This window comes from Formica exsecta, unplaced genomic scaffold (genome assembly GCF_003651465.1).
Source record: "Formica exsecta isolate Colony F162 unplaced genomic scaffold, ASM365146v1 scaffold363, whole genome shotgun sequence".
NCBI classification, from domain to species: Eukaryota; Metazoa; Arthropoda; class Insecta; order Hymenoptera; family Formicidae; genus Formica; species Formica exsecta.
In genome coordinates this window covers 1,586,928-1,599,597 of record NW_021850877.1, presented here as the reverse complement: position 1 = coordinate 1,599,597, position 12,670 = coordinate 1,586,928, and the positions used below count along the sequence as shown (strand labels likewise).

At 38.3% G+C, this 12,670-nt stretch overlaps 1 protein-coding gene across 1 annotated transcript in view; it reads left to right on the top strand.

Annotated features, from left to right (window-relative positions):
* Window positions 1–9,274, top strand: part of LOC115239030 (homeobox protein Hox-A1) — a 24,307-nt gene extending 15,033 nt beyond the window's left edge. Inside the window, exons 2-3 of the mRNA XM_029813330.1 lie at window positions 4,174–4,337; window positions 7,572–9,274. Of these exons, the coding sequence (XP_029669190.1) occupies window positions 4,174–4,337; window positions 7,572–7,814 (407 nt within the window). The 3' untranslated portion in view covers window positions 7,815–9,274. The remainder of the gene's footprint in view (window positions 1–4,173; window positions 4,338–7,571) is intronic.
* The last annotated feature ends 3,396 nt before the right edge of the window (window positions 9,275–12,670 follow it).

Below are 12,670 nucleotides of genomic sequence, written 5' to 3'. Positions count from 1 at the left end.
GCCGCTTTAAGTACAGATAATAGGTGGTGTTTACCGCCGCGATGATCGGCACTATTTAAGGGTGGCCCGGCATGAAGCGGCCGATGGGACCCCAAATAAATTAAATTATCATGATAAAAGCCCCTTCTACCGTTCCTCTCCGCGGCACCCCCTCGATATAAGAGCGCGAATGGTGATTGTCCACTCGATAAAGTCGCCCTCCTCGTGTTTACCGACATCTGTCACGGTTTGCGCATTTTCCGATCCCGATCGGACGCGCAGCGTGCTAAAATGATCAATTTTGGCGGGACACGGTGCATTCGCGTGTCGATGAAATTAGGCCAATTCGAGCGCAAATATATCGCATCAAGAATCGCGCAGGAATTAATTATGGAAATTCATTATAGAACGATTCATGCTTTTCGGGTTTATATAAAGTTAATGCAACTGTCCAATTGTATATATAGTAATAATAAGGAAAAAGAAAAACGTTATACTGTGTAAAGAGAGAGAAACAATCTTCATGAATGTACAATATATACGTTGTTTTAACTACCTCTTTTCTAAATTTTTTTTACTGCTATAACATAAACGTGCAGGTACTTGTCGTTCGTACCATTTTGCTTCTCGATTATTTTTATCGACTTCGCGACTGCGTTTATTTATTGAAGTGAGGGGAGGAGGACTATTTGCAGTTAGTTAGCGCTATAGTTAACGTGGCGCCCCTACGATAGAGGGGTACATACCGTATGTTAGATGCCAACCCCCTCGATCGCGCATGGCGAACAAATTTCTTCGGTACGTCTGTAGCGCTCCGCCGATTAATACGACGATGGCTCAATGAATAATTATCGCGATGAGCCGGCCAATTTGACGATGAAGGGTGCGATAATTTATGGCGGCTATTTGTCATTTCTTAAACTTTTAAAGGATAATGGATGCGAGTCTTAAATGTCTAAACTTGATTGGCGTCGTTTACTTTTGTCCCAACCAAATTCAAATTTTGTAATCCCTGCAAAGTTAACAATTCATATCCACAATTTTGATATAATTAATAAAGTTCTGGTTCTCTTTCAAAGAATTCTGATACGTTTAAAAAAAATATTGGCCATTAAATATAAAATGCAAAGTTTCAATGATATGGACTGACAAGTTCAGCCGTTTTCGATATGCAATGATTGATAATAACTTTTTCATTTCAATCAGAATTAATTCGAGTCATAATTTATTTTATATTCGCAAGACAATGCCGAAAGAAATTTTTAATCTATAAAAATTGAAAAAAATTGTCGTTTGAAAAACTTGCAAATTGCCAGAAAACCTCTTTACTTTGATTTTTATTGTTTCGAGTATAAAATTGAATCGTCAGAATATTTGAAGAATTATCTAGAACTTCAAAAATGTCAGATATGTTTCAATATTATTATTATCACTAATACATTATTTTGTAATCGCTTGAAATTGATTATCAAGAAAATGTTATTTAGAGTTGATGTTTTTATCTCGAACTTTAGTTCTCTCAATCTTTTGACTCACATTGACTAAAAGTAATCATAGATTAAAATTTAACGACTGATTGTAGAGTTAATATAATCATAAAAAGTTTAGTAACTGAAAAATACTTTTATCTTGAATTATCTTGAACAAAACACAATAGAGATAAAACGATACGTTGCTGCGTGTTGAAATTTTTTGGACAATGCATAATACCGTGTGATATATGCAGCGTGTCACGAGCATCTAATGGGCATCGCGTAGATGGTGTCCGCGAACGATGAAATTGAAAAAGGGATATAAAAATAAATCATGACGGGACGAGCGAAAAGCGCAATGGTGCAAATAATAATTGTCACAAATCAGCGGGGAGGGAAATCATCGGTCAGGCCATATGTGCCCAGCGGGGGAGAGGAAAGAGAGGGAGCCCAACTCCACTTCGTTCAACGATAAATAATCCAATAAATGTGCTACAGTCTAAATACTAACAACTATCAAATATAGTTTCTCGCGTCCCTCGCACACGATCCTTGCTTACGTGAACAGCTGTCAAAAACGCTCGGTGAGCTTAGAATTTTTTTTACTCCATAAGAATAAAAAACATTAAACAGCAATATAATATTTCATGAATATAAAATGAATTTAAATTTACATGAAGTAGAAAAAATTTCATAAAAGATTATCTAACAATAAACTATTCAAATTTTGTTAAATTAATCGAAATTTTTAATTATGTTACAATTTAAATTTTCTCTAATATATTTTTATATATACTATACACACAGGCTTTTATATTTTTTAATTCTTATATGTATACTCAATGCTTATTCTTTTCATAATACTTGTGCTGCGTGTGTTAAATTTGCGAGAGCGCGTTGTGTAAGAGCCTGATAATACGACATCGAGATATCAGAAACTGCCGCTTATTTGTGTATCAGGCGTGAAATCATGCGGCCCTATATCAAAATACGCGGGTCTCTCCTCTTCGAGGGAGAGCAAGATCGTGCGTACCTGCTCGTACGCAGCTTAGTGAATCACGCGTGCGACCGGTAATCCGAATGCGCTCGACTAAACGCCGCCATGTGTACAAACACTGACAGCCGGTCACGCACTTGCTAGTTAAGTTACGAGGGTGCTTAAGCCATTGACGCAAAGCCCACCCCGCTGTTAATCGTGGAAACTCATCGTGGACATAACGTTCGGCAACAACAAAAACACGTGACAAAAATAACGATGTCTCTCGTATACGAAATTTTAGGCTTTTGTGTAAATATGAAGTACAGTATTATTTTTTAACAACTCCTGTCTTCTCGAATGATTTAATCTTGTCTGCCCGTTTTATATTTACTAATAAGCTAATTTCTAAACTCTATTTATAAATGACTTGTTTTGCGATTATTAAAAAATAATTGTAATAATTTTAAAAAAATATACAATGTTATAGTGATGAGATAGATTGTGTAATTGTATATATTATGGCATCTTATTAATAAGGAATAATATCATATTTAGAATATAGTTCTGGATGAGATAAATTGTTAACAGTCCACACGCAAAAAAATGACTTAACAATAGCAGCTAAATTTCAGTAGCTGAATCAAACTTAGCTGTAAGAGCTATCGCCTTAGTGTCATAGCTAAGTACTAGTTATTATAGGTAAAAAAAATTCACTGAGGCATGAAAATTTATTAGCTGAAATTGAAAGCGTATATTTACACGAGCAGCTATAAAGATAGCAACCGTACCTAAATTTCTTACTATGCGCATACATTGCGGAATATGCTTTATAGCTAAAACATTTAGCACGCGCAGCTAAGTTTATGGGTATGCGCGCGAATCTTCGATTCACAATTGTTTAATTGTTTCTGCGACGCTGTCATTGACAACATCGACGCGTTAAAATAGATAAAAAAAAAAAAAAAAAAGCTAATAAATTTAGCTTGGGCAGCAACAGTATTAGCTGTCCTTATTTTAAGGACACATTTTAGCTATCACAGCTATATATAAGCTCCTGTTGGTAATCTTTTTTTTCCGTGCATGCATCCATCCATGTATCTGTGTGATACGATGTACAATGCAACCGCGTCTCTTTCGCGTATGGATTGATTGCAATACTATCATGTTTGTATCGGCGATAATTTCATCAGACTCTGTGGCGTCCTACGCCCATGGTGCTATAAGTCGGCGATCCTCCCCTGACCAAGAGTCATTCACGGGGCTAATTGCAGGGGCGGCTTTCCGCCCTATCGTCTAACCCCAAATCATCCCCCGGTAATCCATAGGGATTTACACTCGCGATAATTGCATTAGCATTCGATGATTTTTATTGGATCGTCCGACTCGCGATAATGAATCATTTTCGCTCGCCGAACTGTTTGCAGGACTAAAATCATCAATTCGATTTGTGACTTTTGTCGCGCAAATTAATTAAAAAAATTTTTTCACTGCGAATTTTTATTACGCAAGGGTCAACATGACGTTCGTTAAAAAATTATAACAATTTGTATAATTATCTGCGATTGCGATACTGTATGAGATTTAAGAGCATGATTTAAGAGCATCTATTTAGTACGTGTCTTATTTATGGGATATTTCAATTTATAGATTATTATCGCAAATATTGTTACTCGAATTAATTGTAGCGTAATCTGTGTCATAATTGCAATTCTTTTAAATATAGAATATTTCTTTTTGTTATAGGTTGCGCGGCACAACATGCATTGCTGGGCAAGACCAGGAGGCCGAGGACGGCTTTCACGTCCCAGCAGCTTCTCGAATTGGAAAAGCAGTTCCGACAGAATAAATACCTCAGTAGACCGAAGAGGTTCGAGGTCGCGACGTCGCTGATGCTCACGGAAACGCAGGTAAATCGAGATAATGATGTTAAATCGCCCATTACCTATCTCGATATCCGAAATTCAATGACAGCCATGAGCCTGTGAATCATCTCTCTCTTTCGCGCGCGATAAGCATCGCGCGATTAACAATTTTTATTAGTCATGGAGTAGAGAGACGTAACGTAACGCGAATCGTGAATCATACATAATTCCACGATAAAATAGCTCTATGTAATAAAATGCCGTTCCCACTGCCGAAAGAATACTCGAATAAACTGGAAGTAATTTTTTTTTTGTCATAACTTTGCGGTGTCGCTTGACGTTATAACAGCTGTCAACAAGATTAGAGAATTATGCCTTTTTATACGTAACATCTATCTACTTTTTCAAAACTACGAAAGAGTATTTTTGCATAATAACATATATCCGATCGAAATACGTAAGATAGTTAGTTTGCGAAGAAATCGTTAAGAAATCCAATCGGTTATTTTCCGAGTTAGAGTTGGAGTTAAGTTAGCTCGTCGAGAGTCGCTCGACGAGGAGTTGAACGACGTCGGTTGGTAAATAGCGCGAAAATGGAAATTCGCGAGGTCACGCGAGGAGCGCAGGACGACGGAAAAAGGAAGAAGACCCTCTTCGAAAGAGAGAAAATCCCTCTCCGAATAATCCGGTCCGCCCTTCCTCCATCCGGGGCCGGCCGTGTGCACGCGAATCCTCTCTCGCATAGTTCAACAACTTAAACATAACTCCGAAGCTTACGAGCCCTGACGGATCGCTCGGCAAACAGACGTGAAAGTCTGAGTTATGGCGGGCTCAGTCGCTGATTTGTTTCGATATTTTACCGATTCTGCCTCGCCTCCATCTCGGCCTCCTTCCTCTCCTCCATCCTCTTCCTTCTCCCCCGGTCCCATTTCACGTCTGAGTTCCGCGCTTGCAGAAACGCGATTACCAACGATTTACCGTCCAAGCGCGAGCTTGGAAACACGTCGCGACGTCCGACGAAGAATATGTTTATTTGAAAAAGGCGAAAGATTGCATACTTCCAATCTCTCTTTCTTTTTATATATAAGTATATAAATTTCTGCCGTTATCGAGGCAAACAATTTTGTTAGTATTATATCGGAGTATAATGTCATTATCATTTATAACGCAGAAATTCATCAAATCCACTATCTCTTTGAAAGATTAAATACGTAATTTTTCAATGCATTATGCATTCTTTAATGTTTTCTCCAGACGATCGTTTGCCTTTGGACTCTTACTAAAGCGATTCGATATTTGACTTGCGACGTTATTTCTCTCCGACAGCAATTTCCTGCTCGCTGGATTAATTAAGATCCGATATAATATTCGCGATTAAAGTATCATACACGAAATCCACGATCGTAATCATCATAATAACACGCGAAATCTACGCCACAATGATCGTTAGCAAGGAAAATATCTTCGGCAATTAGCGCGATTGCGATCGAGATGATATCGCGATAGAACTCTCTTGGTGTTTCATGATTCATTCGTCGTTCGGTTTCCCGTGTACAAAGTGTCGACTAATTTCGATTCGTGAGATAATTTACAGCGCGATCTATTTCTCCTCTCTCCCTCCCTCCCTCCCTTTCTCTCCCTCGCACGCTCTTCATCGCTCGTCGATTTATCGACAACAAATATTTATTTTCGTACGTCGCTTTTTTTCCCCACCTTCGATCCATTTTTTTCGACCGACTCGCTCGCGCCTACAATTCGCGCCTTCTCGTTCCTCTATACTCCCCCACCCCCCCTCTGTATTCGACCCCCAAGTTTGTTGTTTACCTCGCGCTCCGAATTATTTGTTAACGCGACGCGAATGATTTACGTAAGTCCCTGTGCCGTAGCGTTTCGCCTATCAAATTATCCAGCTGATCGAGAAGCGATGGCACACCAGCTGTTTTTCTCAATAAAATTCTAGACTTTAAGAGAAATAAATATTTTCATCATAAACGCTTTTAATCTTTGAATATTGGATTACATTATGTTACAAATAATTATTTCATTTCTTCTTTCATTTGATGTGAAAATCTGCGTTTTTTAATAAATAGATTCTGTATATTATATATTTTCGAAATGTTAATTCATAAAGATATATTTTCGGAAAGTATCATTAGAAAGACTATAGCGTGTTATCATCGCTGATATATATATACTTTAAACTGTAACGATCAGAAATTTAGGATTAATCTTGTCATACGGAAGATTCTTCGCATCGCGAGAGTTCAGCGAAACGTTCACGGATTCTCCCATTCGTATTCGTACGAGAAAGCTGCGCTCCTATGCGGAGGGTAAAGATATAATACGGTCGGTGTGCCTGGAGGGGATTGGCCCGGGCGCATGATATGTTGTCCGAAAGATTTACATCGTTTTCTTACGATTGGGGAGGAAAAATCGAGTCCCTGTATCTGTCTACCTGATTTACGGCGTCTCGCGGGGTGGCTCACGTAACGTTACCCGCGCTTATGGAGTACGCATTCGCCAAATTAAATCGGGCGTGGATCGAACGCGTCGAGATTGAGACACTTATGTCCGCGATAAATCGTTAGATAATTAGCACTTTTCAAATTGATATCGACTCGAAATCAAACTAGGAAATTTTTCAATTTATGTAAACGTATCTACGAATAAATTTTTATCATTTAATATCAGCAGTGAATGTGTGTAGAAAGTCCAAAGTACTTGGACTTTCTACAAGGAAATACAAACATTATCGTTTATTTATCGTAGTATTTATATATAAAATGATCGATAATCACTTATGTAATTAATTACTTTATGATAGAATAGTTTGATGTGTTGAAAAATTAAAAACGTTAAGATAATATATGAGTCACTTTCATCTCTCAAAATGTAATTAATTATTACAGTATAATATCAAAATAAATAAATTTAATAGTTTATTACTTTCTTCGCTTCGCGTGTGTATGTTTTAAATAGTATTGAATATATTTTATTATATTTTATATTGAACACATAAATCCGTTTAGAAAATCTTTCTTTTCACGCAAAGGTTATTTCATAATTATCTAAAATTAAATGCGAGATATTCAGTCCCAAAATATTTTATCAGAGATATCGCGCTCGCTATAGTTATTAGTTCCCCGAAATCGCTTATCGCGAAGCAATTTCTTTAATCTCTCTCTGCGCCGCGAACGCTTCGATTGACGCGTAATAAATAATTTCGATAACTTCGTCCCGCATCGCGATCAATAATTACACGGTACATTTTCGTTGCAGGTGAAAATCTGGTTTCAAAATCGCCGGATGAAATGGAAGCGCAGCAAAAAGGCGCAACAGGAGGCTCGCACGAGCGGTAAAGTCGAAGAGACCGGAAGCGCGAGAAGCGCTGAGCGAGATACCGGAAGTGACATTAGCGTGAATGCACCTGAGACACCGGAGGAATCCAGAGGAACGCTTCAGGAAAGTCAGAGAACAGGAACAGATCTTCAAGAACCTTTGTATCGGCCTTACGTGGTTTAAAGACCCAACAGAGGCACGTTTAATTTTTGGGGAAGACCAACATTTTTCAAAATAAACTGCAAGCATTTTTACCGCTACAATTTTCTGTTTTATGTGTAATAATATTTTATAATATAGGTAAATTATAATATTTATTTCTGTTAATTATCGTGCTTAATTTAAGAAATAAAAATAAATAAAGAAGCAAAGAAGACAGGAAAAAGGACTACTTCTCACGAAAAATTAAAAAGAAAATAGATTGTTGGCCTTCCAACGATTAAAAAGATACGAATATCATCAAGCTTCAGAAAAATGATTATTTCTAAAGATTCGAATCTGAAGATTCTCTTAGAACTAAGTTCTGCTTATTAATTCGACCGCACAATTGTTCTTATATAGATACTTTCCTAATAAAAATCAAGAACGTTCCACTTCGTTATCGATCGCGATAATAATTTTGATAATCAATTATGCAGCATAGTATCGCCATGACTTACAAAAGAGATTGAAACCAACATAATTTTGATTATTTGTCAGTCAAATGCAATTGACATAAATTGTCACGTTTTTATTGTCACAAATAAACATAAGAATTATTTTTTTGTGATCGATATTATCGAAATTACTCGGGTTTTGATAAATATTTTGATTTCTGCTTAATATATATATTAATCATAATTTTTTACCAAAAAACGATTGATCTCTCTCGTGTATATATATCTCATCTCTATAATTTCTTGCACCAAAATTCTAATGTAAATAATATCGAATGAGATAGTATTCACATACACACGATCCTTAACGAAACCTCGCTTGTTAATCACGGTTATTAGACACACGAGCGTCATTGCTGATTCTCGAGAAGCTCAAAGCAATGAGATATCGGTGGTATAATCGGATTAATCTTTTACAGTCCGCCCCAGAAAAGGTGGATAGATAATTGCATTTTGAGAAAGTGTAACGATTAAAAGATTCATACGTTGTGACTGTGTGATTGAATGGTACACGCGTGACAGCGAAACTTCGCTTCGGAATCTATGAAATCCTCGAGACGGATGCCATTTAATCTAAATCCGTCGTGTACATAGACATTCTAGGGACTATTTATTCTGTGTTTGCTCGGCTTGTAAGATAGAGACGGCAGATAAACGCTGAAACCGCGACGTTGTTAATATAAACGATGTAAAGAGGAGACACACAGGATGGTAGGATCTCTATCCTGTCCAGGGTTATAAGTGTTATTCGTGTATTGTCCTGTATGAATGTACGAGCGAGAAGCATGTATTTATAGCATACAATGTGAGTGTAAATATTATCCGCATAGATTCTAAGTTAGCGATGCAGATACACGGTATGATTATCGCGAGAAGTTCCTAAATAAATTATGAAATCGAGTAAAAACTTTCGCTGCGTCCTTCTTTTCCCCTCGAATAATCTTCTCCTGATAAGAGAGAACGTTTTCCCTGTTTAGACTTGATGCTATTGAAAAAAGATATTATTTTATATGTGTTTGCATGTTTTATCTATTATACATCTTTGTCTCTAATAAGATATACATACGTTTGATCTAAAAAACAATAATTAGTAGAATTACACATATAATGTCATATTTGAAATTATTTTTTCGCGTCGAGTTAGAAGGAACAGTTTTTCCGGCGATTGCAATTTTGCAGAATTTCTAAATCAGATATATTCTATTTTCAAACGGATAAAAATATTACAATTATCTGAAAATATTTATATATGTATATGTCAACATTTCTCAAACTAAAAATATCATTTATTATTTGATTTAGCATAGAATTAATTTGAGTCAAAATTATATATTTTAAAGCAGTTTATTTCAATGTTCTAAATAAAATAAAATCAATTTGCATTTTTTCTGTTACTTTCATAATAAAATAATGCCAAGTCAATTAAAAAATCCGGAATTGTAATTCCCAAATTTATCAAATTTTACTCTTTGCACTTGAAACAATAAATGCCCGGATCCGCTTGTATTGAACCGCGTGTGCGAGGGAGCCGGGTCTTCCTCATGTTATTTGCATGATGGCCGCTGATTGGTATATGGCTTGTAAATGAGAGGCTTCATCCCCCCGGCGGACGGCCCGCCTGGCTGGTTGGTTGGTGCTCGATGGAGAACCGAATGTCGTGTTTCGAAAGGCATTCGAAGGAGCCGAGCCGCGCCGCGTCGCGTCATCAGTATTTATGACATGCTAATCCCCAGTTACGAATTCCGCGACATTCCGCGGGATCCGACCGACGGCGGAGAGTCGCTCGTTCGGAAAACGTCAGCGAGCAGCGCAAGAAGGAGACAAAGTCGTATTTGACGAACGCGGATCGATGTCACCGCTCCCCCGCGCTGCCATTTCCTTTTTCCGCCGAGCTCGAGAACGAAATCACGCGAAAATCGTAGACGCAGAGTGTATATGTATATCGATAAATTGGGAATTTCAATCAACAAGAGATACGTGAGTGTGAAGAGTATCGTAAATGCGATTTGACGTAACACGAGCTTGGAAAGGAAAAAATACATATAGTTATCCCCTCGCAAAAAAAAAAAAAAAAAAAAAAAAAAAAGATTTATGCAAATATATCTCCGCGAGATCAAATGGCAATAAAATTAATTTCTTGAAAGGAGTAACATTATCATGTACTAAGTTTAGTTTAAATATTTCAGATGATTCTTACAGCATTTTTTATTTTCGTGAAAAATGGAAAAAAAAATTATTCAAATCGAATTCCGGATCACCAAACATTATTAAGATTACACCACGGATACTCGTCTGAGCGTTCGAGTTTTCTCGCTTATACGTATATTTTCCTCGTAATTTTGTTGCCGCGCAGATTCTCGTCAATCTATTCCTTTGTTCTTATTACAGATTCGACTGCCAATTCTTACCCCCCGCTTGTCGTGTGCCTTCCAATTTTTCGTCTTCATCTTTCAGTCGTGAAAAATCCGCGGCGAGAGCAACTCGAGCGAGTTTTACCGGGCGTGATTATTTGCGAGGAAAAATCCGGGATTGCCCGAGACAGGGCACAGGCCAGGACGATCTTGGGAACGTTCTGGCATGGCGCCACGTCTCCGTTTACGCTATGGCACGGCGTGGCGGAAAAAGGGAATGGCCGTAAAGCTTTCTCGAGGAATATGCCGACGACCCGAGAAAGCGCGAAGGCGTGTTACCGTGACGCTCTCGAGAGAGAATTAGCATAACGGCCAATCCCGCTTCGCGTTTCCCGCTGTTCCTTTCTTCCGGCATAAACGGGGGAGAGGAAGGGGGGGAGGATTTATTCGAGTGCGGGCCCCGTTCGCGGACGGCAATTTAGCGAAAAACGTATTACACATAGTACGCGTCAATCTCGATCAATCTCGAATAATTGTATTTGTTCTTTGTGATTTATCAGTAATTTCACAGCACTCTAAGAAAAAATCGATGAAGTTGCTACTTGAATGTCGAAGATTGCTTTGCTAATTTTTAACTTATATATACACAGATGAAATTGAACTATATTATTTTTCTATAGGTATTTTATATACAAAAAGTATAATAATATTCAAAACTAGATAAATGCTTATAATATGATGTGTCATCAACGATTAGGAATATTATCAATTTTATTATTAGTATATTCGCTAATAAGATATGTATAGTTTGAGTGAATATAAATTCGAAGGGAGAGAGAGACAGAGAGAACCAGACTGGATTTACGATAAAGCAGATGAAGAAACCATTTAAGATGTGTGTGATTCTAATCTATAAGATACATCTCGTATCTTACTTTTAAAATGCTCGAAAGGCTTCGGAACTCTCGGGAGGCTTCAAGTTAAAATAGATTCAATCTTGGAATCATTTTATATATCCTATTTATAATTGCAAGAATCTCACCATTGCTTGACTGACGTTATATTTCGGTTAGCTGATTTCGCTCGTATCTTCTAATGGAGGCTCGTCCTCATCGAAAAGGAAGTCGAGAGTCGTCGCTGTTGCAGAAGAGGATTGCGAAGACAGTGTGCAGGAGGGTGAGAGGGAGGAAGGGAGGTAGTTCGAAAGGACGTGGCGACGACGAGGGTGGGGTACTCATGTTTATATGCATTGTATTGCTAAAACCCTTTTAACCGAATTACATTTAGCGATTCTAGTGCCGTTTCTATGTCTGCGTAACTTCCCTCTTTCCCTCCTCCCCGATCTCTCGCTCTCTCTATCTCTCTCTTTGTCGCTTTCCTTGCTCCATCTCGTTCCATTGCCCACCACCGTCTCTCTTTTACTCGCTTCGAGATACGGCGCGTGTCTACGTATGCGAAGAGCTACTCCATCCGCCTTCGGAAGATGCCATACGACGACGGTGGTGAGCTGATGGCGAGGACGATGGTGTGAGAGGTTGGTGGGCCGATGGATGGGCGGCGGAGAGCGGGGGACGGGGCGCGATGGGGCTGGATTCCAAGAGTCGGAGAACGGCATCCCTGAATCCCTGATTCTCTTGGTAAACAAGTGCTTGGGTGATTCACTGCTTGTTCACTCCTATCGGCCGTCGTTTGTTTCTAGACGCCATTGCGTTCTACGATTCTACCTCGTTTTCCGGTCTAATGGATTTTGGGGGCCGTCGAGGGTTGCTTCGAGAGTTTCTCGCGTTACCTCTTTCTTTCCTCTCTTTCTCTCTCTTTCTCTTGATCCGCAGACATTTTTAGCACCTTTCGAATACAGGTCCCCTTTAGAATCTTGTTCTGATGCTGTCAACGATCTGTGTAACGGAACGTGTCGGTAATAAAACGCGCCTACAATAGAATAGAATGCGACGGGGACTCACCAACGCGATAACTTGAAATTTTCATGAAAAATAATCGCATATTATAATTATTTTATATAATATATATATTA